Genomic DNA, 27653 nt, shown 5'->3' with positions numbered 1-27653 from the left:
GCATCTCAGAGGCAGGACGGGTTACAGGAGAAAAGGAGGCACCGGAGCAGCTCAGACAGTTTAAGCCCTTATTTTATTAACAGGGTGCAAGTAATAAAGCGACAAGTAACGTTTCGATGTTTCAGTTACATCTTCGTCAGGTCATCCCAAGATGTAACTGAAACATTGAAACGTTTATAAAAGTTATTCTTGATTGACAGATCTTTGAAGAGGTAGCAGGCACTTGACAAAAGCTTCATAACAACGTACAATGAAGCAAAAATAAGATGTTCCGAGTCGTACAACTTCACAAGAGATCTGTACTCAGAAAGTTCAGCATTCTTTAAAATGTACAGTCCACTTTAATTAAAGCATTGTATGTATACTGCAAATGTTAAGAGCACAAGTAATTGTCCAACAGTTACACAATTACATTTCTTACAGTACATATATATGTATACATATACAATGAAATCTTCTTTTACATAAGAATGAATATTATTTTGTGCGGGTAGCCAGCATTGAACGGATAGGCAAACATGAGTAAACTTGGGTTGTTATTATTGCTGGAGCCTTTGGAGGAGCGTTTATACAGGACTAAAATGTTGAAGATGCTGCTATGCAGCTGCTTTCTGACTCCTCTCGATAGCCATCCTCTCCAGGCGCTCAGTGTAGAATCCATTGAAATCGAGCCTGAGGAATCACAACAAATAAATCAGTTAGCATTTATATTTAGTATATTATATTATTAACAGCACTTTAGAGTTTGAGCTCTTCTAGCCTTACTACCTATTATGCCTAAACCTTTTAGGCATGTTTTACTATTTTGAAAAACATTTTAAAATAGTTAAAATGTCCTACATTGACATGTTGTGACCTTGTAGATTAGCTATTGAAAAACCATTTTAAAATGTTTCTAATGTTTCAAATAAAAAAGTTGCATGTTTGAGATGTAAAGCCATATCACACCTGGTCAAATATGAATATAAAAATCACACCCGTGTGAACTGAGTGGTGCAACTGAGTTAATTCTTCCACTCTGACGTGATATCTGTGATGTCAGTGACGTCACATACTAACCATAGCAACCATGCTCGTTTTTTTGGTTGCTAACCATGGCAACCATGCTCGTTTTTTTGGTACGAACAAACACGGCGGGTACACGGGTACAAAGCCAGTTGTTGGAGTGGTTTGCACCACTCAAAAAAATAGGGGTGCACGATTATGAAATTATGACCGATATCCGATCTTCGATTATTTGGAGGGTCATATCTGCCGATACCGATTCTGCCCGATTCCGATATTATACAGAGGACCACATTGAAAACAAGCCTAGGCCCTAGAGGCTTGGCTCAAGACCTGAGTACACAAATTAAATGTAGAATCATTTTTTAATTTTTATTTATTTTTTGTTGGTGAAAACCGAATGTATAATCTGTATTATTTTGAGACCGTTCCGATACGGCATTTTTATGGCCGATATGGCCGATTCCGATTATGCTACAGATTAATCGTGCATCCCTATAAAGAAAAGATGAATACACTAGGGGAGAAGAGGGAAACGTAATCATCATGGGTGAAATGTTTCAGCTTTTTAAATGCTTGAAACCATTTCCAAATATAGTCCAAATATCTCTGTCTCCCTGTTGCTTCTCCTCTAACCTATTCATGTCTGATGTAGCATAAAATATGGAGGTGCATTTTCTTTTTTTTAAGTAAGTAGTAACTAAAAGGTGTCAAATAAATGTAGGAGTAAAAGTACAATATTTCTCTGAGATGTAGTGGAGTAGAAGTACAGTAAATGTACTTTGTTACTTTACACTAGGGGTTCTCAACGTTTTTGGCTGGGGACCCCCGGAAATGCTTTGGCCATGTCTCACGACCCCCGCCCCCCTCTCACCATCATATATACTGAAACCAGATATAATCATTAAGGAAAGTATGTGTTTGCCTATGTAAACCCTCAATTTCCATTTTGCAGCCATTCAGTTGCCCGAAAAAAAGAGGAAAAAAAAAAATTCTCTCTTTTTTTTAATCATCTGGGGACCCCCCCCAAAAAATAATTTCGGGACCCTCCGAGGGGTCACGACCCACAGGTTGAGAACCCCTGCTTTACACCACTGGTAGCGTACCTGTAGATGATGTTGATCATGCTGTGTTCGCAGTCGTTGGTGCTGTAGATGCTGAGTTTGTCCAGCAGGTCGAGCAGCAGAGCGCTGAAGTTGCTGTCAAACTTGCTGATGGCAGCTTCAAAGCCGGGGTCGGACTTAAGGGCGTCGACATGGTCAACCTGAAGCTACAGCCAGGGAGAACGGGGCAGACAGAAATGCATTCAAACCAAGTGTTTGTTTTTGGCAGCAAATTTTGATTTTAGTTGTAGTCAGTCTCTTGAATAGTTTATTTAGTTTTAGTCACATTTTAGTCACCCGGAATGTTTTAGTGTTAAGTCTAGTTTTAGTCGAATAAATATAAGATTTTAGTCGACTAAATCTACAGTTGATTTAGTCGACTGAAATGTATTTTGGCGGGCCTTGATGGCGTTGTATTCGCGTAATGGCTGTTTTTACACTTGCTGAAAATAGCCGATCTACAAGCTCACAACGCGTCTCAGTGTGACGCGTTGTGAGCTTGTAGATCTGCTATTTTCAGCATGCAACCAAGTGTAAAATGACTTATACTGGAGCTCTTGTCCACTAGTCCCTTCCTAACAATTTAGTCTAGTTTTTATTTATTGTCAATATATTTAGTCTTAGTTTTAGTCATCATAGTTTAGTTTTCATTTAGTTTTCCTCAGTGACGAAATCAACACTGAATTTCAAACCACATCAGTACAATATCAATGTCAGAATTGTATTGGGAGGATGGGGCCCCTTGAGATGCAGCATCTCATTCTAGAGGGCGTCCTAAACGGTCCTATACACATAACTACAACATTACATACAGTGCAAGTACACAATACAAAAACACATATAGGTGCAACATAATATACAGTACAAATACACAAGACAGACACCATCTCCCACCCACAGCCCCGGCCCCTCACCTCATTTGCATACAAAAAATAATGGAGAAAACAGTACTAATACCTGCATCAAAGTTAGAAATAAACGTATGTGCAGGCAGTATACTATCAAAAGCATGATCAGGTTGTTTGGAGATGTGAATACAGGGAAGTCCTGAAGCGGCCAAGAGAGTTAATTGATCCGAGTGAAAGCGGAAGATTGTTCCATACCAGTCAGATGAAGCTTTGTAGTGGAATGACCTGCGTCCAACTTCAGAAAATATTCTTTTGGGAACAATAAGGTAGGGATGTTGAGTATGTGTGGACACATGGGGACGTGAATGGTTTCAGAGACTGTTTCAAGTATGAAGGACAGTAAAAGTGGACGAATGAAGATTGACAAAAGGTAATGGGGCCTGATTCACCAAGGAAATGTACACACAGGTGTAAATACAGTGACTAAAGGAGTGCGTATTTTCAGTACGCTCAATCTCACGGGGACTCTCTTTCCCAAGCGTTTCGCTCGGGTTCGCCACATGTAGTACAACATCTCCGCCCATTTTACCTCCATAAATGGAGGTAAACAGTGTGTGGACTTCTATTTTTGATATAATTAGCCCTGAAACAGAAAGTCAGTATGTCAGACCGTCATGTGAACCATAGAATATGGATAAAAACGCATCAGTTTCGGCTATATATAGACCTATATATATATATAGGCTATATTGTTGTAGTGTGCCGACCAATGTTGGAGCACATACATATTTTATTTGAGGTTTGGGACTAACACTTTTTATGCCCTGGAATTTTTCAAAATAAATGTGCTAGAGAGCCCATCAGATTTTACTCTGAAAAGCCTGCCTTCCATTTCCCACCAAAACCGAGAGGTATAATGTTCCATTAATACCTTGCGCTAATAAGTCTGATCTCTCTTTAGAAGCGTTAATATTCCAAAGGAGATTGGCTTGGTTAAGTCGGAAATTAGGACAGAACTACAAACTACGGAGAGCGCCGAAGATTTAGAGATAATAGCAAGTTTTGTCGGCCCGTAAACAAGGAAGTGAATGGCTGCCCGCATGCGCAAAACATCCGGGTTCTGGGTTCTCCTACGAGTGTAATTGATTCAGTATGCAACACTAAAGCATATTAAATACATTTACGCAAGCTTTGATCCTGATATAGTAAGTCAGCCTCGGAGCCGACAGGCAAACGGCACACGCAACGTAGAAAATGGCCTTCTGAAATCCCGGTACGCTCAAAATATCAGTGTAAATTGCTTAGTGAATCGGTCAATAGACAGTTTGAAGTGTACCTTGGTGGTTATTTTCTTTTTCTCGGTGTCCTCAGAGCATCCTGCCTGGGATCGCCCTTCCTTCATGACATGCTCCAGCGACAGCCGGTCCAACCTCATGCTCTGGGTGAAGCGCTACATCAAAAGGCAAAAAGAGGTTAGTCATGTTGAATGTGTTGCTTTGATTTCTTTGAGTGGGAAAAATGGGCTCCTTGATTCCTCTTCATGTTGTTGTTTTTTTTAACTACAAGTGTGGTTCTTTGATTTTTACAATATACATTGGGTTCCCATAGATATAAATGCCATTAACCCATTTTGACCTGAGATCGTAGCGCGCCACTCGGTGGCGCGCTATGAGCTTGTAGATCTGCTATTTTTCAATAGCTAAAGCATAACATAATGCTAACACCAAAAAGGGTTCCCGCCTAAAATGGGTTAAATGGGGGACCGTAGCCTAATTCAGGTCAAACCTGTGGTCCTTGAAATTAAATTGGTTGAGAATCACTGCTAGAGCTGTAAAAATATTCTCTAATGGGGGTCCTTGGTGTATATTTTCTAATGGGTGTCCGCAGGCTAATGAGTGTCAATTGGGGGTCCTTGACATGAAAAGGTTTGAGAACCAACCTGTATTATTAACACATTATTATGACCAACCTGCATGCAGTTGGTGAAACTGAAGCAGATGGACATGAGCCTCTGGAAGATCTTGAGCAGCTCAGGGTTGGTCAGCATGCAGTCCTTCAGACAGTTGTCCAGGAAGCTGGTGTGGTGGCACAGGACGTCGTCGATGTTGGACGCCTGCAGTGGTGGGGGATTTTAAGTAATATAAGTTTAACTTAAAGTATCAATACTGCAATATAGAAGTACTCCGTTACAAGTAAAAAAGTCCAGGATTCAAAATGCACTTGAGTAAAAGTACTAAAGTATTGGCATCAAAATGTACTTAAAGTGCCAAAAGTAAAAAATACTCATTATACATAATGTCCTATTCCAAGTTCTCAAATGTATGAAAATCCTTTGAGAATAGCAGATCTACAAGCTCAAAACGCGCCGTGCATTGTGAGCTTGTAGATCGGCTATTTTCAAATGGCTGAAATGTGTATAGGGCTGTGGTATGTTTTGAAATATTAATCAAAATCTACAAAGTAACTAGTAACTAAAGTGTTCAATGCACACAATTATAGTGGAGTAAAAGTACAATATTTGCCTCTCAAATGTAAAGGAGTAGAAGTAAAAGTACAGAAAATGGGAAATACTCCAGTAAAATAAAAATATTTTGCTGAATATAAAACTAAGGGTGGCTCAGAGGTAAAGTGACCGGATGGGAAGGTTCCCAGTTCAAACCCGGGCTCCCCCGGAGTTAGTGTTGAAGTGTCCTTGAGCAAGACACTGAACCCTTAATTGCTCCCGATGTGCAGGTTGGTGCCTTGCATGGTTTCCTCTGGCATCGGTGTGTGAATGGGTGAATGTAATGCACAATCTCTGTAAAGCGCCTTGGATAAAGGCGCTATATAAAAATTTCCAATTTTTTCTTCTGTTAACTGTCATGCATTTAACCTTTCAAACCTAACCTAAAACCTTTGGGGTAGATTGGCTATTTGCGCTCATTTTGTGTTACACTGTAATATGACATTAGGGCATTCATAGGGCATTCATTTACACAAAATAAAATAAACATAAAAAGTTGAAATGTGGAGATACAAGGATACAATCCTTACAATCTAACACTTTCCACTGTCTTTAAATTATTTTATTCCTAAACTATTAGTGTTTTCCCCCCCTAATTAAGTTGTTTTTATTTTTGTTTCTTCCACTTTCCCCCCCGTTTAAAGCTTCTTAGCCCATGTTGGGCGGGAACCCCTTTTGGTGTTTAAAGCATTATGTTACACTTTAGCTATTGAAAAATAGCAGATCTACAAGCTCGTAGCGCGCCACCGAGTGGCGCGCTACGAGCTTGTAGGTCTGCTATTTTTGAAAAATCGTGAACATGTGGCACAAATCTTTCTTTTCAGAAAACCGTCATGATTTAGAAGACATTTGTAGAATCGTTCCCAGGTCAAAATGGCTTAGAAAAGCGCTATATAAGTTTGAGACATTATTGCGAACGCAGTGATTGCGAACGCAGTGAGCATTTACTATGAGACCCAGCAGATCATGTCTGTCTGTCTGTCTGTCACGCTGTAACACCACCCGCCCACCACCAGAGCGCGCAGCTGTATCACACACAAAAACACACACACACACACACACACACACACACACACACACACACACACACACACACACACACACACACACACACACACACACACACACACACACACACACACACACACACACACACACACACACACACACACACACACACACACACACACACACACACACACACACCTTAACTTAACAAAAAAACTTAACTTAAAAAAAACTTAACTTAAAAATAATCTTAAAAAAACCTTAAAAAAAGAGAACTTAAAAAAAACCTTAAAAAAAGTACGTAATTTATTCTAATTGTTGTTATTGCAATTTACGAGCTGCGTTCGCTTCCCGCGTTTGCGCGTCTTACTTGTTATTAGTATTATTAATCCGGAACTCACCGATTTCAGGTTGTTCTCCATGATGTGCCATGTGGGCTCCATCACCTCAAACATCATGTAGTACTGGATGTTCTGCACAAAGTTCAGCATGCGCTGTCGCAGGGCAAACGCCCCGGCAAACCTACACGCCGAAAGGCAGGTCAGAATAAAATGGTGCGGAGGTATGATTTGCTCAAATGAACGAACACTCAATAAGAAACTGGGGATGCTAATAAGGGACGGTTTACTCACCATTTAGCAGAATGTAAGGAGTACTGCTTTGCATCTTTGTTGGTGATCCACACGTTGCACAGCAGTCTCTCGACATGTTTGCAGTAAAAGATGTGCCTGAACAGCATCTGGTATCTAGTGAGCGCTTTCCTGTGAAGAGGTGAAGGCACAACATGATCACTGATTTGCAGTAAAATATCTGAACAGTATCTGGTATCGAGTCAGCATTTTATGTGGTAGAAACAAACTGAAATGAAATGAAACTAGAAAAAGTGCCCTTCCGGGCACAGGTCTCCACCAGTGTGTGTGATGTTTGGCAAAATGTGTAGGAGTAATATATAAACGTGTGTGTGTGTGTGTGTGTGTGTGTGTGTGTGTGTGTGTGTGTGTGTGTGTGTGTGTGTGAGACGCGGCTTGGCCTGTTGTAGCGCCACCATGAGGCTGATTCGAAAACTGTCAAGTGGCATTTCTTCCTCAGCCTAGTGGGAATATGCATGCACAGTTTCACCGCAATCGGACGCTGCGTTGAGTAGTTGTGGCGATTTGTACAAAACGGGTACAAAGCAGGCTACTCCTGAAAAGTTTAGAAGCCAATCGTAGCCAATGAGGGTGGATTATGATAAATCAAACAAACCCGTCTTGATCACATGACTATGGAGAACATGTGTACTGATTTGCGAGAAATTTGGATAAAATCTGAAGGAGTAATATTAAAAAATGTGTTTTACATATGTCGGCCTCCTGGTGGCGCTATAAAGAGCAGATGTGAAAAATTCCAGGCAAATGTTTTTCCTTGGCCTCTAGGGAGTTGGCATACAAAGTTATCCACAGATCCATGCAGTTAGAGGTAAAAACACTTTTCGGCCAGTTATAGCGCCACCATGAGGCTGAGTTGAAAATGTTCATGTGGCATTTCTTCCTCGGCCTAGTGGGAATGTGCGTGCACAATTTCACGGAAATCACATGATGTGTTCATGATTTGCAGCATTTTGTTTGAAACTGAGCACTCCTGCGAACTTTGGAAGCCAATCTTAGCCAATCAGGATGGAGTCTGAGAAATCTGAAAGACCTGTTTCGTTGAATGGCTCTAGAGAGACTGTGTACCAATTTGTGTGATGTTTGGACAAAATCTGTAGGTGTACTTTCCAAAAACTTGTTTTGCACAAAGCGGCCTCCTGGTGGCGCTATAACAGGCCGTTCTGGAAAATGTGGGGCAGAGGTTCATCGTTGGCATCCAGGGAGTGTGTGTGCAAAGTTTGGCATCGACCGGGTTAACGGTGCCGGAGATTAGCTGGTAACAGACGGACGGAAGGACACACACACGGACACACGGACACACACACACACGGACGGAGTGCAAAACATACTCTCTCCCCATGCCTTCGGCCTGGTGGAGACAATTAATTCAACTATTTATTCCACTTATTCATAAATTGTCCTTATTTTTTATTTATGTTCCGAGCACTTTATGGTGAAACTACAACAACAATTTTGGCAAGATGACCCTTCCATAACAGCATTAAGGTCCTTTCAGATGGGCAGCGATTAACGAGCCTAGTAATTCATTTTCAACAAGAGGCCTGCGGTTTTTTTGGACGCACGGAAAAAGTTGATCGGCGACAACGTAATCGTTTTCATGTGGGCACGGTCCCATGAAATTGTCACGCTCATTTCGTGCACACGCACGTGACTGACTTTTTTTTTTTACGCTTGCGTTGTCGCACCCCTCCTGGAGCAGACCTGCCGTTGATCCAGGCGACAACATCTTACCGGTATGGCTCAGTTGTGGAGGAGGGTGAGCAGCAAAAGTTTAAGCAGGCAGCAGCGCAGCAGTATCAGTGTGCAGCAGCAAGTAAGCAAGCCGATTGAGCAGTGCAAACTTCCAGTTTAAATAGGGACCAATCAGAAGGCTGACAAAGGGTGAATTACAGGGCCGGCATAGCCTCGGTCCCAGGCTTACTTTTCTGCGAGAAGAAGAGCCTGGTCACAACGTAAGGCAAAGAAGCTATCGGCGGACGTATCCTCCGGAACATCCATCAGATGTATTTCCCCCGGATACGATATTTTCCCGACCAATCACAACACTTGTTTCATTCGCGGAGAATGTAAAATTATTTGTAAAGCATCAACGTCATTTCCTTGGGAGATACTTCCGCTAAAATCCCGCAACTTCCGTCTTTTCAGCGTAGGTCTTGCCCAGGTTGGGGCCGGCAGCAACTGCACTGAGGGTTCCTGACTGAACTTGCTCTGCGCATGTCTGTGACAGGCGCAACGCTCATTAATCAATCAATCAATCAATCAATCAATATACCTGCTGATGATGAGCGAGAGTGGCCATTTGACGATGTAGTCAAAGGAGAAGGCCTCCAGGCCGCTGAGGGCAGCCTCGGTGGTGTCCGCGTTGATGATGGACTTCTCCTGCTTGGTCTCGATGGCCAGCACCCTCAGCAGCTGGGTGATGACGTCATGAGGCATGAGGTCGATCTGTGGGGACACGGCCGGGCAGTGTTGATTTCGTCGACTAAAACTAAGACGAAAAATGTTCGTCGACTACCTTTTTTCACTGACAAAAACTGAATGGAAACTAAGCTATGATGACTAAAACTAATTATACTGACAATTTCGTCAACAAATAAAAACTAGACTAAAATGTTGGGACTAGTGCACAGGAGATCCAGTACAAGTCATTCTACACTTGGTTGCATGCTGAAAATAGCCGATCTACAAGCTCACAACGTGTCGCGCTGCGACGCGTTGTGAGCTTGTAGATCGGCTATTTTCAGCAAGTGTAAAACAGTCATTACGATGGCATCAACGCCCACCAAAATACATTTTAGTCGACTAAATCAACTGTAGATTTAGTCGACTAAAATCTTATGATATCTAGTCGACTAAAACTAGACTAACACTAAAACATTCCAAGTGAAAATGTGACAAACTAAATGAAAAAGACTGACTAGTAAAACTAAAATTTGACTGCCAAAAACAACACAGGAAACAGGACACCACAGAGCACAGTGAATGGACATTAGCACGCATCGAGAGGCAGGAAGCAGCAGTGGTGGAAAGTTACTTAAGTACATTTACTTAAGTACTGTACTTGAGTACAATTGCTTTGTTTTACTTGCTATACTCTACTACATCTCAGAGGCAAATATTGCCCTTTTACTCCACTACATTTATTTGAAAACTTTAGTTACTAGTTACTTTGAATATTATTCCAAAACATACATTAACCACTTCAGCCCTATATACATTTTGACCATTTGTAAATGGCAGACCTACAAGCTCACAATGCTTCCTTCACATTGTGAGCTTGTAGATCTGCTATTTTCTATATACACTGAAAAGGTGATGGGGACATTTGGCAGGAGCACCAGTGTTGTACAGAGCTTGTTCTAGTCTATTTCAAATAGTCTGCCCAGAACACCATGAACTTGAATCACAATCTATCTCTGGCATTCTATTTCTGACCAGCAGATGGAGCAGCTGAAACAAACACAACAGAAATGACATGCTGTGAGCTTGTACCTGTAAGATCTGCCATTTTCTGTGTACTTTACTTTAGTATTTCCAATTTCTAGTACTTTTACTTTTACTTTTTTGGCAAATATTGTACTTTTACTTCACTACATTTATTTTAAAACTTTAGTTACTAGTTACTTTGTACATTTTGATTATTATTACAAAACATAAACCACTATACACATTTCAGCCATCTACAAGCTCACAATGCATCGCATCGCGACACATTGTGAGATTGTAGATATGCCATTTTCAAAAGATATTTAAACATTTGAAAACTTCAAATGGGACATTCGGTATAATGAGTACTTTCTACTTTTGGTACTTTGAGTACATTTTGATACCAACACTTTTGTACTTTTACTCAAGTACATTTTGAATTCCGGACTTTTACTTGCAGTATATTTCTACATTGTAGTATTGATACTTTTACCTAAGTAAAACATGCGAGTACTTTTTTCCACCACAGGCCGACTTTGCACCGACCTTCAGGTCGTCTTTGAAGGGGTCGGTGTTGGCCGTGCTCATCCTCAGCGCCAGCTCCAACAGAGCCTCCAGCCTGGGGGGAACGATGTCGTCCACCGGCTTCTTCAGTTCCTCTTCTGTCAGGTCCATGAAGTGGACGAAGAAATCCCCTTTGTCCATTAGAAAGTAATGTTTGATTGATCTAGGAGGGGAGAAAAAACAAAAACAAAAAAAAACAGCCTAGTTCCACATTTGTATGTATTTATTGGAATGTAAACGGCACATAAAACTGTCATTTACGATATATCAGACTTAAGGTGGCCTTACACTAGCCGATAATCGGGCATTTGAAATCTGACAGCACCACACACTACAGGATAATCGGAGCGGGGGCCGAGCAAATATCAAACATTCTTGATGTTGATCGGGCCGATCGCGCGCGGGGGGTGCCCGATTGAGTCGGGCACCCCCCGAGCGTCAAAAATGCCCGATTATCGGCTAGTGTAAGGCCACCTTAAGTTTAAGTGTAGTTTAAGTGTTAACATCATTCTTCCTCGGTAGAAGGGATGTCCCGATCCAAGTTATTTCGCTCCTGATCAAATTCCCATCATTTCATTTTGAGTATCTGCCGATACCGATTTTTCCCGATTCGATATTTATATTTTATAGAACACTTATGCCATATCACAATGGTACAATATCCAAGATCACAGACAATATCCAGTCTAATATCATGATATGGATATAATATTGATACTAGGGATGTCCCGATCACGTTTTTTTGCTCCCGATCATTTGAAAGTGACGTGATCGGCCACGATTTCCGATCACGTGATCGGGGCAAGCCTACTCGGTCGGTACATCTTTCATTCCTCAAATATAAGTCTGTAAAGTTGAGAAAGTGGAGAGCTAGGCGAACATTAATCTATATAGTTTCTTAATTTCTTAATTTATGATTTACCTAATTTTCCCTTGGGGATCAATCAAATTGAATCCTGTGTTTGCGCTTGCCTATCAACCCAGTTATACCTGAGGCCGCATCGGTGTCGCCTTATAGCTTTTAACCACTTTAACCATTATTTTAAACTTTGGGTGTTGAAAAATAGCAGATCTACAAGCTCATAGCGCAGGCACAGAGTGCTGCGCTATGAGCTCGTAGATCTGCTATTTTTGAAAAATCGTGAAAATGTGTGGAAATCTTTGAATATATTTCACAGTGAACATTTTTAGCTCAAATATTTGCTTCTGGGGAGGTCCCTGGAACAACATATTTTCAGATGGAGGCCAAATACAGATAATTCTGGGGGTCCTTGACATGTAAAAGGTTGAGAACCACGGACATAAAACATAGGTTTTTCAGAAAACTGTCATCATTTAGAAGACATTTGTAGAATCAGTTCCCAGGTCCAAATGGGTTAACAGAGAATTTCTATATTGCAGTATTGATACTTTTACTTAACCCATTTTGACCTGAGATCAGATTCTAAAATTGTCTTCTAAATCCTAACAGTTTTCTGAAAAAGCTATGTTTCTATGTCAGTCGTTCTTCGATTTCTCAAAAATAGCAGATCTACAAGCTCATAGCAGATCTACAAGCTCATAGCGCGCCACCGAGTGGCGCGCTATGAGCTTGTAGATCTGCTATTTTCAATAGCTAAAGCATAACATAATGCTAACACCCAAAAGGGGTTCCCGCCCAAAATGGGTTAAAGTATATAAAAAATAAGTTAAAAAGAAAATTCACCACTGTCTGCAGCCCTACCTGAGACGTGACACCAGCTCCATTTCCTCCATAAGGAAGTCCAGGAGGACCTTGCTGGCATAGTTGTAGGCTTTCTCGATCTGCTCCACGTACGCTCGCTCCTTCAGCGTGTACAGGACCTCCTTGGCATCGGGACACGTCACATCGCGGCCACACTCTCGCACCACGTTGAGGTATTTCCCTGCGGAACCACGGAGGATGAAACAGAGAAAAAAAATCTCGTATTCTGTATGTATAGAATGGCTGGTTTCGTCCGAGTGCTGAAGAAGCAACAACAAATAATAAGAGACGATACACACAATAACATAACCATAGACATACAGCAGGGTTCATGGCCCGCGGAGCGCCCCCTTGTGGCCCCTGGAAGAATTTCCCCATTTATATCTGGGACTGGGGGTGTCCCAGATATAAATGGCATTAAATGGGGGTCAGTAGCCTATGCATGTCAAACTGGGCACCCCCTCAAGGACCACTGGTGGTCCCCGGACCACTGGTTGAGAACAATTTTTAATTCATTACTGAAAAAATAAAAAACTCAGTCAAAAATAGTCAAAATATGGCCCTTGAGGAAAATTAATTGGGGAACCCTGACATACAGTATAACGGTAGACGCCCTTTCCGGCTCTGGAGCGTATGTGCTCAAGGGAGGAAAAAACATTCCCGAAATTCCTTTGCGAAGCCCCGCGGAAGCATGATCGTGCGTCACAGAGCGCATGTTCGGGTCTGATAAGTTCCGGTAAAAGATGTGCTGTGATTGGCCAGTAATCACTCGAGTGACAGCGTGACGTAACGTGCCGTCCACACTTCCGGCGTACTTCCTCCCCCAGTGTAAATTGTTCCGCCCCTCCTTCAACACACATGGCTCCAACGAACTGCAGCGGCCAATGAGGCATCTATTTTTGAGTGGTGCAACCACTCCAAGGAACAGCAATGTCCGTATTAACCTACCTATGTGACACCTACCTATGTGACTGTGTGACTATGTGCCTATGTGACTATGAGTACCAGTAGGGGCAAAAGTGGCGCTGTTGTGCGAGAAACAGAGACAGAGAGATAGTGTTGCACTGTTGCCTGTTAATGACACAGAGAGAGAGAGGGGGGGGGGGGGGAGTTGCACCACTCAGTTCACACAGGTGTGATTTTTTAAATATCTATGAACATAACTGCCTGCATCCTGGTGCATGCTGGGAAATCCTACTTCCTCAAGCCAGAGCCATTAGGGTTTGCGTAGCTAAAATATAACGAGACATTAAACCTAACTTTGCTTTAACCCCAAGGTTAAACCTGCAGAAGACATCACGCACAGTTGTAACTTCCAAGCTGAGGATTTTCTTTCTCCTGTGTTAATAAATTGATTAAGAGGTTTATGAATGAATGGGTGTGTATGGGGCGGCTGCATGCTGCACGTGAATGTGTGAGTGCGGCCTTACAAGAAGTCACCCACCCTCTTACCTGTGCTTAATATTTTGTCCGCCATTTTCTGCAGATAGGACGGAATGCGATGCTGTACAACTGTGTATCTCTGATCCCAGTACTTGTCATTGTAGTCTTCCTGAATGTTCTCTTTCTGCAGCTCGTGTTCTTCCACCATGAACTCACTGCAGGAAAAGGTTATTGAAGCACAACATATTTAGATGCAAATGCATTGCTGAACGATTCATAATTGACAGCCAAGCATATTTTGTTGTCGTTATTCTACACCGTTTTTCTTGTAGTATTATGTATTTATTTGATACTGTTATTCTTTAGTCCTTTAGTTTGGACCAGTGTTGATTTCGTCGACTAATACTAAGACGAAAAATGTTCGTCGACTGCCTTTTTTCACCGACAAAGACTAAATGGAAACTAAATTAAAACTAAGCCATGACTATAACAGACAATTTCGTCAACAAATAAAAACTAGACAAAAATGTTAGTGAGGGACTAGTGGACAAGAGATCCAGTGTAAGTAATTTTACACTTGGTTGCATGCTGAAAATAGCAGATCTACAAGCTCACAATGCGTCGCGCTGCAACGCGTTGTGAGCTTGTAGATCGGCTATTTTCAGCAAGTGTAAAATCAGTCATTACGACGGCATCAAGGCCCGCCAAAATACATTTTAGTCGACTAAATCAACTGTAGATTTAGTCGACTAAAATCTCATGACATTTAGTCGACTGAAACTAGACTGACACTAAAACATTCCAGGTGACTAAAATGTGACTAAAACTAAGAAACTAAGTTTCACTCCAAAGACTATGACTAAACGAAAATAGAAATGTCAAAAAGCAACACTGGTTTGGACCACTGTACCTGTATGGGTCCTTGATGATGCCCCTGTAGATCCACTTTTCTAGTATTTCAAAGTAGGGCACGCTGGCTGCTTTGGTGAGGTAGAGACATAGCTCCTGGGCTTGGCTGTCACCCGTGTAGTTGAAGGTGCGGTCATGGAGAAGGCTCAACACTGAGCCGCCCATGCAGTCCCCTTTGTCCACCGAGGACGCTGTGGCGGGGAGAGAAAAAAACAACATGAAACAGTAAACCATTTAGACACAATGACGACCTATTTTTGAAATGCCAAGCCATGAATATTTGTCAATCAATTGCAGGGTCATTTGGATCGAAACCCTTCAAAAACACCAGCAACTCACACGACGCCGGTACCAACAGGACCCACCAACGAAAGAACATTGGATGGACATTACTGAGGAACTGTATGTTATGGAAAAGCTAACATTCATACTTAGAAGGATTACAAGAGGATAAGTTCTATAAAAGTGGGATCTCTTCTTTCAGCCTAGCGATAATGTATGAGGATGTCAATGAATGTACCCTGTAATATGAAAAATGCAGCCTTGTTTTTGTTTTAGTTTTTTCCTTTTCTTTTTTGTATTGTCCTTTTTTTGAGTGGTGTAAACCACTCCTACAATTGGCTTTGTTAGTTTACGTGTCTGTCTGTCTGTCGGTCTGTCTGTCTGTTCGTACCAAAAAATGTGCACGTTGCTATGGTCACCCAGTTCACACGGGTGTGATTTCATTACGTCAGACATTACGTCAGACCACAGCTGATCAGTCTATATAAGACCTTACACCACTCAGTTCACATGGGTGTGGTTTTTTTTGTTTTTTGTTGGGAAAAAAACCCACATACTGAACAAATGGCATCACATTTCATTCCTTTTAAGTGATAAGTTGTCTAAATTGACACAATAGCGGCTCTTAATGGACAGGAACGGTATTTAGTAGGTGCTCTCCATCAGCTTTCAACCCATTTCCCACTTCCTCGGAGGCTAGCACAAATCCCTATCCCCTAGGGTTGCCGGACCAAATGCCAACCATGGCACAATGGCCCTAAAATAACTATCTCTTACATAAACCTAAAGATAACCATTTGATTAGTGGTGCTTGTTGGGTGGAGTACTCGCAGCCTGGGAGGATATTCTGCCTGGGAGACTAAGTTCAAAGGAAAAGAGTCTGGTTGCAAATAATGCATCAGAATTAATTGCCACAGGGATCAATGTGATATGTGCTTATTGTGTAGCCTTAAAGGACCACTTCACCACTTTTCAACCTCTCTTCATATAAGTAAGTAGCCTTGCCGAGCCATGAGGCCCATAGGGGCAGGAGCCTATCTCCTGTTTCTGTAGCGTGAGGCAGCCTGATGTACAAGTACACCCCCTGGACATGACGCTAGTATGTCGCAGGGACTTACCCCCAATCCAACCCTTGATGCTGAGTGTCAAGCAGGGAGACATTGGGTCCCATTTTTAGAGTCTTTGGTATGACCCGGCCGGTGATTGAACCCGACCTCCCAGACTCAGGGCGGACACTCTAACCACAAGGCCACTGAGCTGGTCTTCATATAATTGGTGCTCACTAATTAGTAATGTTCATGATAAATTACCACCATTGTTTTCTACTCAGTCTGTGTCTCATAGGAGAGCTGTGGGGTGTGGGCAGTTCAGAAACCCGTCCAGCAGTGACATCATCGTTAAGCAGATATCTTTTTAAACAACATTTCTTTTCAAAAAATATTTAGATTTTTACTATCGTGAGAACGATGGCTTCCATTAACGCATTGCAACTTTTCAAGGAATAGAAAGCCTGCAGTTTATATTGGCTTGGATTCCCCATCAATGATGTCACTGGTGGACGGGGTTTCTGAACTGCCCACAGCCCTCCCATGAGACACAGACCGAGTAGAAAAGAATTGTGGCATTTTATCGTGAACATTAGTGAGGACCAATAATATGAAAATAGGTTGAAAAGTGGTGAAGTGGTCCTTTAAGTAGCCCTCTTTTTGACTTTGTGCAAACAGTAGATACTTTACAATATGACCCGTTTGGCCTGCATGTAAAAGAGAATGGTTAGAACTGCAGTAGAGAGTAGACCAAAACTAAATGAGTCCAAGTCTAACCTATGGAGGCCAATATCTCCATGGTGCGCATGGTAGGCTGAATGTAGAACCAGAGCTTCTGCAGGGACAGCATCCCCTGCCTGTGGAGATGCTCAAGCTGATTGACAAGGATCAGGTACTCCTTCATCAGGGTCCTCATGGCCGCTGTCAGAGCATGGTTCACCAGGCCATACTCGAAGGACGATTTCTCCTCTGTGAAACTGTGGGGGGGAAAAATATCAATTGTGAATTGGTGAGCCTGTTGGCACGCTTAACCACATAATTTGTCTTGAATATAGTGTGGCATTTTTCTCCATTTCTCCATTAATATGTATGAATTCTACTTCAGACCTGCTTGATAGAACTTGCCCATGACTTGAGTGCCACAAATGTGGTGACATCCCTTGCAAGATGAGTCAATGGTAGTTATTTCAGATATTCCGATCATTTCAGCCTGTGATACTTTGACTTGAGATTAAGCCCAATTTACTCTTCGTTCTCTGCTCACCGTGTTATGGTGGAGTAATAGGAGGCAACTGGTAATATCCGGTTCACCAGCTCCTTGATGGACATGTCGAGTGTCGGGTCGACAATGAAGGAGCGGTTCTGCCTCCCCAGCACAGGCTGGGCTGTGACGTCTCTCCCGTCCACTCCGACCAGCACAAACAGCAGGTCCTCCACAAGTGCCTGTTCCTGAGCCGTCAGGGGCATGGTGCCTGAACAGAGATGTGGGCTACGTCACTGATGTCAACAGCAATAATGGAGAAGTGAGAACAGTTAAACACTACGGGCTATATCTTGCGCCATCCCTTAGCCCTTATCCCTAAACCTATTTGCCATTTTTTACTATTTTAAAAAACCTATTAAAAATACTAGTTCAAATAGCCAAACTACAAGCTCACAACGTGTCGAATCTAAAAAGTAAAAAATGTCAAATAAGTTTAGGAATATGGGGTGGCACATGATAGGGCCCTATGTCACTAAACATTTCAATACTTGAGTTAAATGGTACACATAACCAACTTAAATAATTGAAGGAATTCAACTTTTGACAGCATCTAGTCAAGTGCAACACCACTTGTGTTATCAAGTTAAGATAATGTTTTCATAAAATGTCCTGTCGACACATTTTTGAGTGGTGCAACCACTCCAAGGAACAGCAATGTCCGTCCTAACCTATGTGACTATGTTTAGAGTACCAGTAGGGGCAAAAGTGGCGCTGTTGTGCCAGAAACAGAGAGAGAGAGATAGTGTTGCACTGTTGCCTGCTAATTACAGAGAGAGAGAGACAGAGAGAGAGAGGCAGGGGGAGAGAGGAGAGTTGCACCACTCAGTTCACACAGGTGTGATTTTTTATAATTAAGTGAGGCAATAATGAAAATGTGTGAATGGAAGAGTCCTCTCCACATGTGAAGCCTACCAATAGCCACAATTGGGTCTGCCACGGACGTGGAGGTGGTGATGAAATCTCCTATCAGAGCAGGTCGGTCATAGACCCAATTAGGATACACAGGGTTTGGCTGCGTCGGGTTCTTTTTGTTGTGTCTGTCCCTTAGCATCTTCCGTGTGACCTCAGCAGACTGCAAGCAAATTCCAAAAGAGATGTGGATTTCATCACAGTATTCTACATGTTCCCTTTTTACTTACAACACTAGCTTAAAAATATAATTTATATAGACTGTCATTATTCGATATATCAGTACAAATTGCCAACCTGAGGAACGTTGGAGCTGGCTGCGACGTTTCCAAGCTTCTTACGCAACTCATCCAGTTCCTGCATGGACATCTTTGTGGTGGTTGTTGGAAGAGTGTAGCTGGTGGTTGTAGTCGAAGTTGTGTTTGCAGAGGACTCCGACCTCTCTTTGGCATTCTGCTGCAGACATTGAAGTGTCTAGGGAAATACCACCACGCCAAGTAAAAAATATTATGTTTTTTGAGAAAAGATACCTCAAAACACTGTTTTGGGGTGAACCAGTAGCTGACCGGATAGCGGCTCGACCACATAAACCCCGTTCATTTCCATTAATGTTTGCTACTTTGACCAGCTGAGAGTACTCTATGGGTGGTGTTAAAATTTCAACATGGTACAAATTCAACAAATATCTCTGGTAATGCCTCAAGACAGCAATTAGCCCTTTGTTAAGCGATCACCCATGCATGTTAAATTACGGGATTTCCCCATATAAATAATTGATCATTTCAGTAGCAAAATGTCTTCTAAATCTAGTCAACTAGCCCTGCAGTAGGAAGGCTATGCACTGGACAATGTGCATGACATTATTTGAATAAACTAGAAATACGAGGAAATGTTAGAGGGAGAAACAGAATCCAACTCAATCAACTTACAACACAATCCGAAAGTTTTCACGTAATGCACGGTAAGACTACGGTGAATAGTATTAGTGCCATCACCTGGGTGGGTCAGTCATGTAACTTTCCCGACATTAAGCTGTGTATGTGTTCAACAATACAGCCATGCAATAACAGTGACAGCTATGAGGTGACGAAAGCTTGCCATCCTTAGCAACGGTTGCTAAACTATTTGGATTGGACAATCGTTTTTGGGGTGGGTTTTAGCATTGTGGTCTTGGGAAGCTGAGACAGGCAATAGAGCGTCGCAGTCCCGCCCCCTACCATGGCCCAGGAAATGATTCTCTGTTCATTTTCCTCATAGACATTTCAGAAAGTATTTATTTAAAGACGTTTACGCCGCGGACAAAGCCAACTGGAGTTGTGACAAATCATGACAACAAACACAATTTTTTGGGCTGAACAAATAATTAGAAAGAAGAAAAAAACGGCAGGTTACAACACTTTTTTTGTTGTTTTTCTTCTTTGTAATTATTTGTTTGGTCCAAAATATTGTTTGTGTTGTCATGAGTTGTCACGACTCGAGTTGGCTTTGTCCGTTTTTGAAATGTCTATTGGAAAAATGCATTGGGATTCATTTCCTGGGCCATGGTAGGGGGCGGGACTGCGACGCTCTATAGAGGCTTAGAAATAAATAAATAAATACCTCTTTGTCCTCACTGAGCTTGGACAGTACATAGACCAGAGGGTCCAGACTGCGGACATTTTTAGACTTGACCTCATCATATTTCCTTAAGAAGTCTTCAGGAGTTTTCGAGAACTCTGCGATTTTCACCTGTAAAACAACAACAGTGTCACATAAATGGGCTAGCGGTCCAGGCACCTTGGCTGGTAATCCAGTATGACAGTGTGTTGCGGGTTCGAGTCCCGATCCCGACAAACTTTATACTGTGTGTCTTACTGTCTTCTCCCCCATCTCTCACCCCGTTTCCTGTCTACCTACTATACAATATACATCTATCAATAAAGGCAAAAAAAGCCCAAAACATATCTTTAAAAAGATTCACATTCATCCAAACCCGACGTTCTTCAACAATTTCCGACTTGGATCTGAGTTTGGACTTTGCACTGGAAGCAGCCAAGTTCATAAACAGAGATCACAAACATAATAGGAGCAGCAAGCAACCCATTCTAGGTAAGGGTTCCATGATCCATACAGTAGTTAACCCATTTTGGGGCGGGAACCCCTTTTGGTGTTAGCATTATGTTATGCTTTAGCTATTGAAAAATCGAAGATCTACACGCTACAAGCTTGTCGGTCTGCTATTTTTGAAAAATCGAAGAACCACTGACATAGAAACATAGCTTTTTCAGAAAACTGTCAGGATGTAGAAGACATTTTTAGAATATGATCTCAGGTCAAAATGGGTTAAGGCAGTGGATCCCAAACGTTTCAGCCCGTGACCGAAAAACAGAAATTGATATTCGCCCGGGACCCAAACTAGTGAAAATAGCTGATCTACAAGCTCAGAATGTGTCGCTTTGCGCCACGTTGTGAGCTTGTAGTTCTGCTATTTTCACTACTTACTTAAATATTTGTTCTAATTTATGGAATTTTAGATTTTTCTTTAATTTATTCAAGACCTTACTGGGAAGAAAAATCATTGAATTTTGTTATTAATTCATGAAACGTTTTGGTTTTTGGGAATGTGTTTTGAAAATGTTTTGAAGTAATAATAATAATTAAGGGGACCCATATAACAATGTGTCCGTGACCCACAAATGGGTCCCGACACTGTTTGGGAAACAGTGGGTTATGGAATCACTGACCCAACTGACCGCTGTAATGCCCACTTACCACTGATTCTGTGGTGGTGACATAGGGAGTCCTACCTTAGCACTATGAGATGACACCGTTGTGGTGACATAGGGAGTCCTGTGCTTCTGCAGCAGGTCTATGTAGCCCTCTGCTCCCTCACCTCCACGGACATGAAGCAAACTGAGGAGCTCATTGACGTCGTGGTGGATCCTGAACTCACTCATGGCTCAGACAGCTGAAAAGACAACGATGCTGCCGATCAAAGCAAACATTATACCGTACATACAAACACATGAGGCCCATAGGGCAGGAGCCTATCTCCTGTTTCTGTAGCATGAGGCAGTTTGATGTACAAGTGCACCCCCTGGACATGTCTCTAGTATGTCGCACTTGTCGCAGGGACTTACCCCCAATCCAACCCATGATGCTGAGTGCCAAGCAAGGCAGTGCAAAGCATTGCATGGGTCCCATTTTTCTGAGTCTTTGGTATGACCCGGCCGGGGATCGAACCCCACCTCCCAGTCTCAGGGCGGACACTCAAACCACAACTTAAGTCCACTGAGCTGGCCTGGCCATACAAACACATTAGTACATGGTTTTCCTCTCTCTCTCTTCTCTCTCTCTCTCTCTCTCTCTCTTTCCCCCTTATGGCAAATAGTTGTTATTGTTTTGATGTAAAACGTGAGTGTCCTTGGGTTCATGAAAGACGCTATTCAAGCTATTGTTATTATCTCAGGGGCTATAACTAAGATGATCAAGTAATAACCCTACAGAAACATTAGAATGTGGCCAACAGCATGGAATTGTGGACAAAATCTTATCCAACGACAACAAAATAGGCTATTCTAAGTTTTGGGTCTGAGGCTAAATGTCATCAAATGATGGTCCGTGGCTAAAATGCTGAATAAATAACGGACCTTGATATGAAAACGGTTAAAAACCACTGGTCTATAGCTAGCCAGTGGGCTAATGTTCACTTGCCAGCTAAAAATGAATGAGACCAAAGACAGCAGATTGCACCACAATGCAACTATAAACGCTCAAACTCTAGGATAGTAACAAATATATTGATATTACATCGGTCGCCGGTCGTATTCCACATCCAGTGTTCGTAGCGTAGAGTAGATAGAGAGACACACGCAGCGCGCCGCGCATCTGACTGACGAACGTTACCAATGGATGTGACTGAACGTTACTATAGCAGCGTTTTGCTCTCGGCCTTCAAAATAAAAGTTTGATTGACAACGTCTGTTCACTGCATGGTAGCCTACTTTCCTGTATATATATATATGTATTATTATTATTATTATTATTATTATATTTTTTGTTTAAAAAAAATCTGCCTAACAATGATGTCACTGGTGGAAGGGTCTCTGAACTGAAACAAAGTGTGGAATTGTATCATAGGTTGAAAAGTGGTGAAGTGGTCCTTTAAGTTCAGCATTTTTGTTGAACTGCACATAGATATACAGTATATGTCTATGGCAGTGGTTCCCAAACTTCTTCATGTCAAGGACCCCCAAATTGACATTTATTAGCCCGCTGACCCCCATAAGAGAAGAATGTTACGGCTCTAGCGACTAGCAGTGATTCTCAACCATTATAAGGACCCCCAGTTTTACATGCATTAGTCTACGACGGACCCCCATTTAATGGCATTTCTATCTCTGGGACGGTGGGACCCCATATTGTAAAATCAATGTTGATTTAACTTTGAGAGTGTACAAAAGGAACCTAATGGACCTGTTAGGGTCCATTTGGTCCCATGTGTACACTCTCTGAGTTACAGACCCATAAGGGTCCATTTGGTTCCTATCTATCATCTAGCTAGGGACCCCCTGAAACTCCCTCAAGGACCCCTAGGGGTCCCCGGACCCCACTTTGGGAACCACTGTCTCTATGGAACTGCATTATATGACTTATTTTGAAAAAAGGGGGATGACAACGGAAGTAAATAGCAATCACGTTACAACAACCCGGAAGAATTGCCCCGTCTCTGATTAACGTTTGAATAAACAAGAATGACCAGTTTGTTGTTTTAGGGTGCAGATCAAACGCGATGTGGCACACACGGTTTACATTTCCTCGGACATAACCATCGGGTGTCTGTCTTTCTTCTCGGCGGGGTTCGTTCGGGACAGAGGAGATCGGGGATGTGTGTGGTGTTGTGTGTGTAGTAGCAACGCCCTAATGCCAGCCACCTTGTCGAAGAATAATAGCTCTGCTGTGCTCTGTTTACAAATCGGGTAAATAAATCGTTTCTCTGCAGTGTAGCTAATCGTGTGTTTTTTTTTGTTTTTTTTACGATCGGGGGGGGGGGTGTTAAATATGGCCGAACTGCATGTGGAATCGAGTGGCACCACCAGCACTATAGAGCAACCCGAGCAGCACCGTGGTGATGTGCGGGCGTCCGTGCGGCTGGCGTCGCCCACTCTCGTGATCCCGCCGCGGAACAACCAGCCGTCGAGTCCCGGGGGTTCGAGCGGCGCGAGCCGGTCATCGGTGTTCGGTTTCCCGGCGAAGAGCAACCCGAGCTCCCCGTCAGAGCCCGTGGACAAGCCGGGATCTCGCTGGGTTCGCCTGAATGTCGGGGGCACCTATTTCATCACGACCAAACAAACGTTGTGCAGGGACCCCAAATCGTTCCTGTACCGTTTGTGCCAAGAGGACCCTGATTTAGACTCGGACAAAGTGAGCAAAAATGCGTATTGTGTTGTTAATGTCATTTTTCCCCAGACAAAGCAGATATCACATATCTTATATTAAACCACACTTGGTTTATTCAATAAACTTTATTGTATTTCATAATAGGATGAGACGGGAGCTTACCTGATTGACAGAGACCCCACATACTTTGGCCCCATCCTGAATTATCTTCGGCATGGAAAACTAATCATGGATAAGAATCTGGCAGAGGATGGTAACTAAAAAAAAATAACATGTCCATATCTTTGAGTAGATCCTGTGAAATACTATCAATTTTAAAGTGTAAGTTTTTTTTAGAAATAAACATGGCATGAAAGCAGAATTAATTAAGTGATGCAAGTTTTATTTTTTATTTTTAATAGGTGTTCTTGAGGAAGCAGAGTTCTACAACATAGCATCGCTAGTGAGGTTGGTTAAGGAGAGGATCCGGGACAATGAGAACCGAACATCTCAGGTATAATAGGTCTGGGAATAATGTTAGTGTAGCTCAGGTCCATGGCTTTAAAATAGCTCCTTCTAGTGCTATGGACCAGAGCTAATGTTAGTGGTTTTTGGGAGTGGATGAATCTGTAATTACAAATGTACATGGTGTACATTACTCTTGTGTGTGTGTGTGTGTGTGTGTGTGCGTGTGTGTGTGTGTGTGTGTGTGTCACACAGGGCCCTGTGAAACATGTGTATCGAGTATTGCAGTGCCAAGAGGAGGAACTCACACAGATGGTCTCAACCATGTCAGATGGCTGGAAGTTTGAGCAGGTGGGAAAAAAGTTGACTTTGCACTTAATGGCTTGTTTACAGGGTTTTATATCAAGCTTGCGTTTTCAGATGGGTTAATACGGTGGTCCTCAACAGTCTGTTTCTCTAATGTCATAGAATTCCTAAAGATATATTCTCTGGTTAACTTCAATATATTATATCTATATATTATATATATTTAAACATGGTTTATTCCATCATCGCATCACCAGCTTTTTCTACCCTTTCCTTAATCCTTACAGCTTTAAGGCAACTAAATACCATTGCTGCCACATTTCACAGGAGTATACAACATTTTGAAATGTAGCATACTAGCCAATTCCATGAAATTGTATGAAGATGAAGATGGGGAGCTTTAACATTTCTCCAAGGTTGACAGCCTCATATCACACCCACCTTTTCTTGTCTGTCTCCCCCCCCCCCCCCCCCCCCCCTTCAGCTTATAAGCATTGGCTCCTCTTATAACTATGGCAACGAGGACCAGGCTGAATTTCTATGCGTGGTTTCCCGGGAGCTTAACAACTCCACCAACGGCATTGTCATCGAGCCCACCGAGAAGGCCAAGGTGAGCTATCCACAATGTGACTCACTGATGTCAGGAGGAGAAAGAGGAAATTTGACATTTCAGATGGTGTGTGTGTATCCCAGACAATATTGGCTTCTATTCTGACTTCCCCCCCCCCCCCCCTTGTTTCCTTGTAGATCCTCCAGGAGAGAGGTTCACGGATGTGAAGAGATTAGACCAGATCAGACCAGAATCCTGAGCTAAAACAACACTTTACGAAGAAAGGAAAAAAAGAAGAACCCTTGACATTTTCTGCAGTTCCAGCCATGGTCCATGAGTTCAACCCCAACCTCCTTTCCTCTTACAAGCCCCAACCCTGCCCGGTCCTCTGGTGTGCCTTTCCACAATGGGGGTTCTCCATCTCCGGCGTCCCCCTTCCCTAAAGTGCTGCAACACAACCCCCCCCCCCCCCCCCGCCTGCATCCTCATTAAGCTATGGAACATTCATGGGGGATTTGAAACAAAAAATAGATTATGGTCGTTTTTGGGGTGAGAGCTAGGGCTTCTAAGGGTCATAGCCACAGTAATTCAGGCTCATATGATCTTATGATAGTCTTGTGTTGGACCCTAGACACAGCTAAATTATCATCATCCTCATCATCATCACCACATACATCATTGCAACCTAACTGGACCACCACACCCCCCCATAAGTCTGGATCCCTGTGGCAGAAATCTGTGATCGTCTCCTCAGGACTCTGAAAGGGCACAAGAAAAGAACGAATACAACTGCTCTGACTGAGCCACTGTTTTAACCCCCCCCCGACAGTTACCAGCAGGGTGACCCGTAACAGCCTCTCACCCCTTTACCCTCCCTCTCCCCCTCTGACCTCCCAAAGAAGGGGGAGGAGGACAGACGGAGAGGCAAAAGGGTAAAGTGTGGCCAGTGGCCACCTCATCACCACGTCACAGAACACCACGATTAAGGAGACAGGAGGTCCAGCAGCAAACAGGAGGAGCTACAGCAGGCAGTATGATGACTGTCTCTGCATGCTCTCTCTCTCTCACGGTATACACTATACAGTGACACTCCCTCACATTCTTTAAACTGAGGACGGAGGGCCCAATCCTTCATCTTGCAGAGGCTATGACTTTGTTCAGTTCAAAGGAGATTGTGTATCACTCCTCACCATCTAGCTTGATTTGCTCCATTTTCAGACGGAGAGCACTCCTTTTTCTTTTGTTGCAGCCGCGATGAGGATAATTTAAACACAAAAGAAAACGAATGACTCAAAAGACTAAAAAAACTACACCCGTGTACAATTTGTCAAGGCATGTGAAGAATCTATATAAATCTATATAGGCTACATGATGAAACTATATGAAAATTTGAATGCAAGTGGTGTAATTATTGATTTTCTGTATCATAGTTGTCATATATTTGTGTATTATGGTGAGTAATTCTATTTAAATGAGGGCAAATGATCAGTCTTCACAAACAGTTTAGCTGAGGGGTTTTCCACCCCTGAATGATAAGGGTGTGTGAGTTTCTGTATGCACTATGCAGTACCTCTCTGGCATTCTGTCTGTGGCTGAAATATCAGATCTGCTGATCCACCATGTTTTTCCAGCAACACATTTTTTTCTGTGGTGTTCCTAAAAGAAGAAAAAAATACATTTCTCTTTAGCATCCTATTTTGTTCTGTTGCACATCTTAAAAAATATCTAAAATTGTAACTTGAGCTAAAAGATCTCGAAAGGCCCATTTTCCTTTTGGAAATTGTTGGACCATGGCCAATCGGTACGCTGCCTCAAAACCTGAAATGTCCTTTCTCTCCTTGTCTTAACGCCATTTTCCCAATTTTCATTCGCTCTTGCCTAAACGTGTTCCCAGTTTTAACTCCATCTCACAAGCATATAAAGATTGGAAACAAGTGAACTACTGGCAAACTGTTTCTAACCAAAAGTACAGGATGTACAAGGCGAGATGTTGTCCAGCCTACCAGAACTTCCGGTTAGACTTTGGCAGTAGTGCTTGTCCAGCTTACTGTAACTCTTGCCTCTATTTCAAATTCATAACCAGTTGACTGCATTGTCTGATTTTGCAGTGAAGTGTAGCACTGTGGCATGGGCTGAAATGTACATGTTCACAACTCATGCTCTGATTATGTTATTTCATTCAATGTGTCACATTTTCTGAGCTAAAGTGGAAATTGTAAAAAAAACATCTTTATTCCAGACTTCACTTCTTTGTGGCAGTAGATGGGTACCAATTTGTATCTTTCTCTTAGCACGTGTTAAGTTGCTATTTTATCTAAACAAAAGTCCTGTTTTTATGCTGTTTTTATTCT

General features: G+C 42.4%; 2 protein-coding genes across 2 annotated transcripts; one reads left to right on the top strand and one right to left on the bottom strand.

Moving 5' to 3' along the window:
- Positions 1 to 54: 54 nt before the first annotated feature.
- Positions 55 to 22549, bottom strand: tubgcp2 (tubulin gamma complex component 2). The gene is made up of 18 exons (XM_079493400.1): positions 22413 to 22549; positions 21410 to 21570; positions 20223 to 20351; positions 18921 to 19097; positions 18627 to 18786; positions 17715 to 17922; positions 17228 to 17427; positions 15124 to 15313; positions 14283 to 14428; positions 12831 to 13011; positions 11090 to 11270; positions 9390 to 9562; positions 7100 to 7228; positions 6869 to 6989; positions 4926 to 5069; positions 4293 to 4406; positions 2112 to 2275; positions 55 to 672 (listed from the first exon to the last, which is right to left on the bottom strand). Exons 2-18 carry the CDS (start codon positions 21557 to 21559, stop codon positions 597 to 599), a joined length of 2643 nt encoding a protein of 880 aa, XP_079349526.1. The 5' UTR covers positions 21560 to 21570; positions 22413 to 22549; the 3' UTR covers positions 55 to 596.
- Positions 22550 to 23291: 742 nt separating this feature from the next.
- Positions 23292 to 27653, top strand: kctd2 (potassium channel tetramerization domain containing 2). Its single transcript, XM_079493424.1, has 6 exons — positions 23292 to 24026; positions 24147 to 24255; positions 24404 to 24495; positions 24702 to 24797; positions 25237 to 25362; positions 25500 to 27653. The coding sequence occupies exons 1-6, from the start codon at positions 23664 to 23666 to the stop codon at positions 25527 to 25529; spliced, it is 816 nt and encodes a 271-aa protein (XP_079349550.1). The 5' UTR covers positions 23292 to 23663; the 3' UTR covers positions 25530 to 27653.

This window comes from Electrona antarctica (genome assembly GCF_951216825.1).
Source record: "Electrona antarctica genome assembly, chromosome: 22".
NCBI classification, from domain to species: domain Eukaryota; kingdom Metazoa; phylum Chordata; class Actinopteri; order Myctophiformes; family Myctophidae; genus Electrona; species Electrona antarctica.
This window is presented reverse-complemented; position numbering and strand designations above follow the sequence as displayed.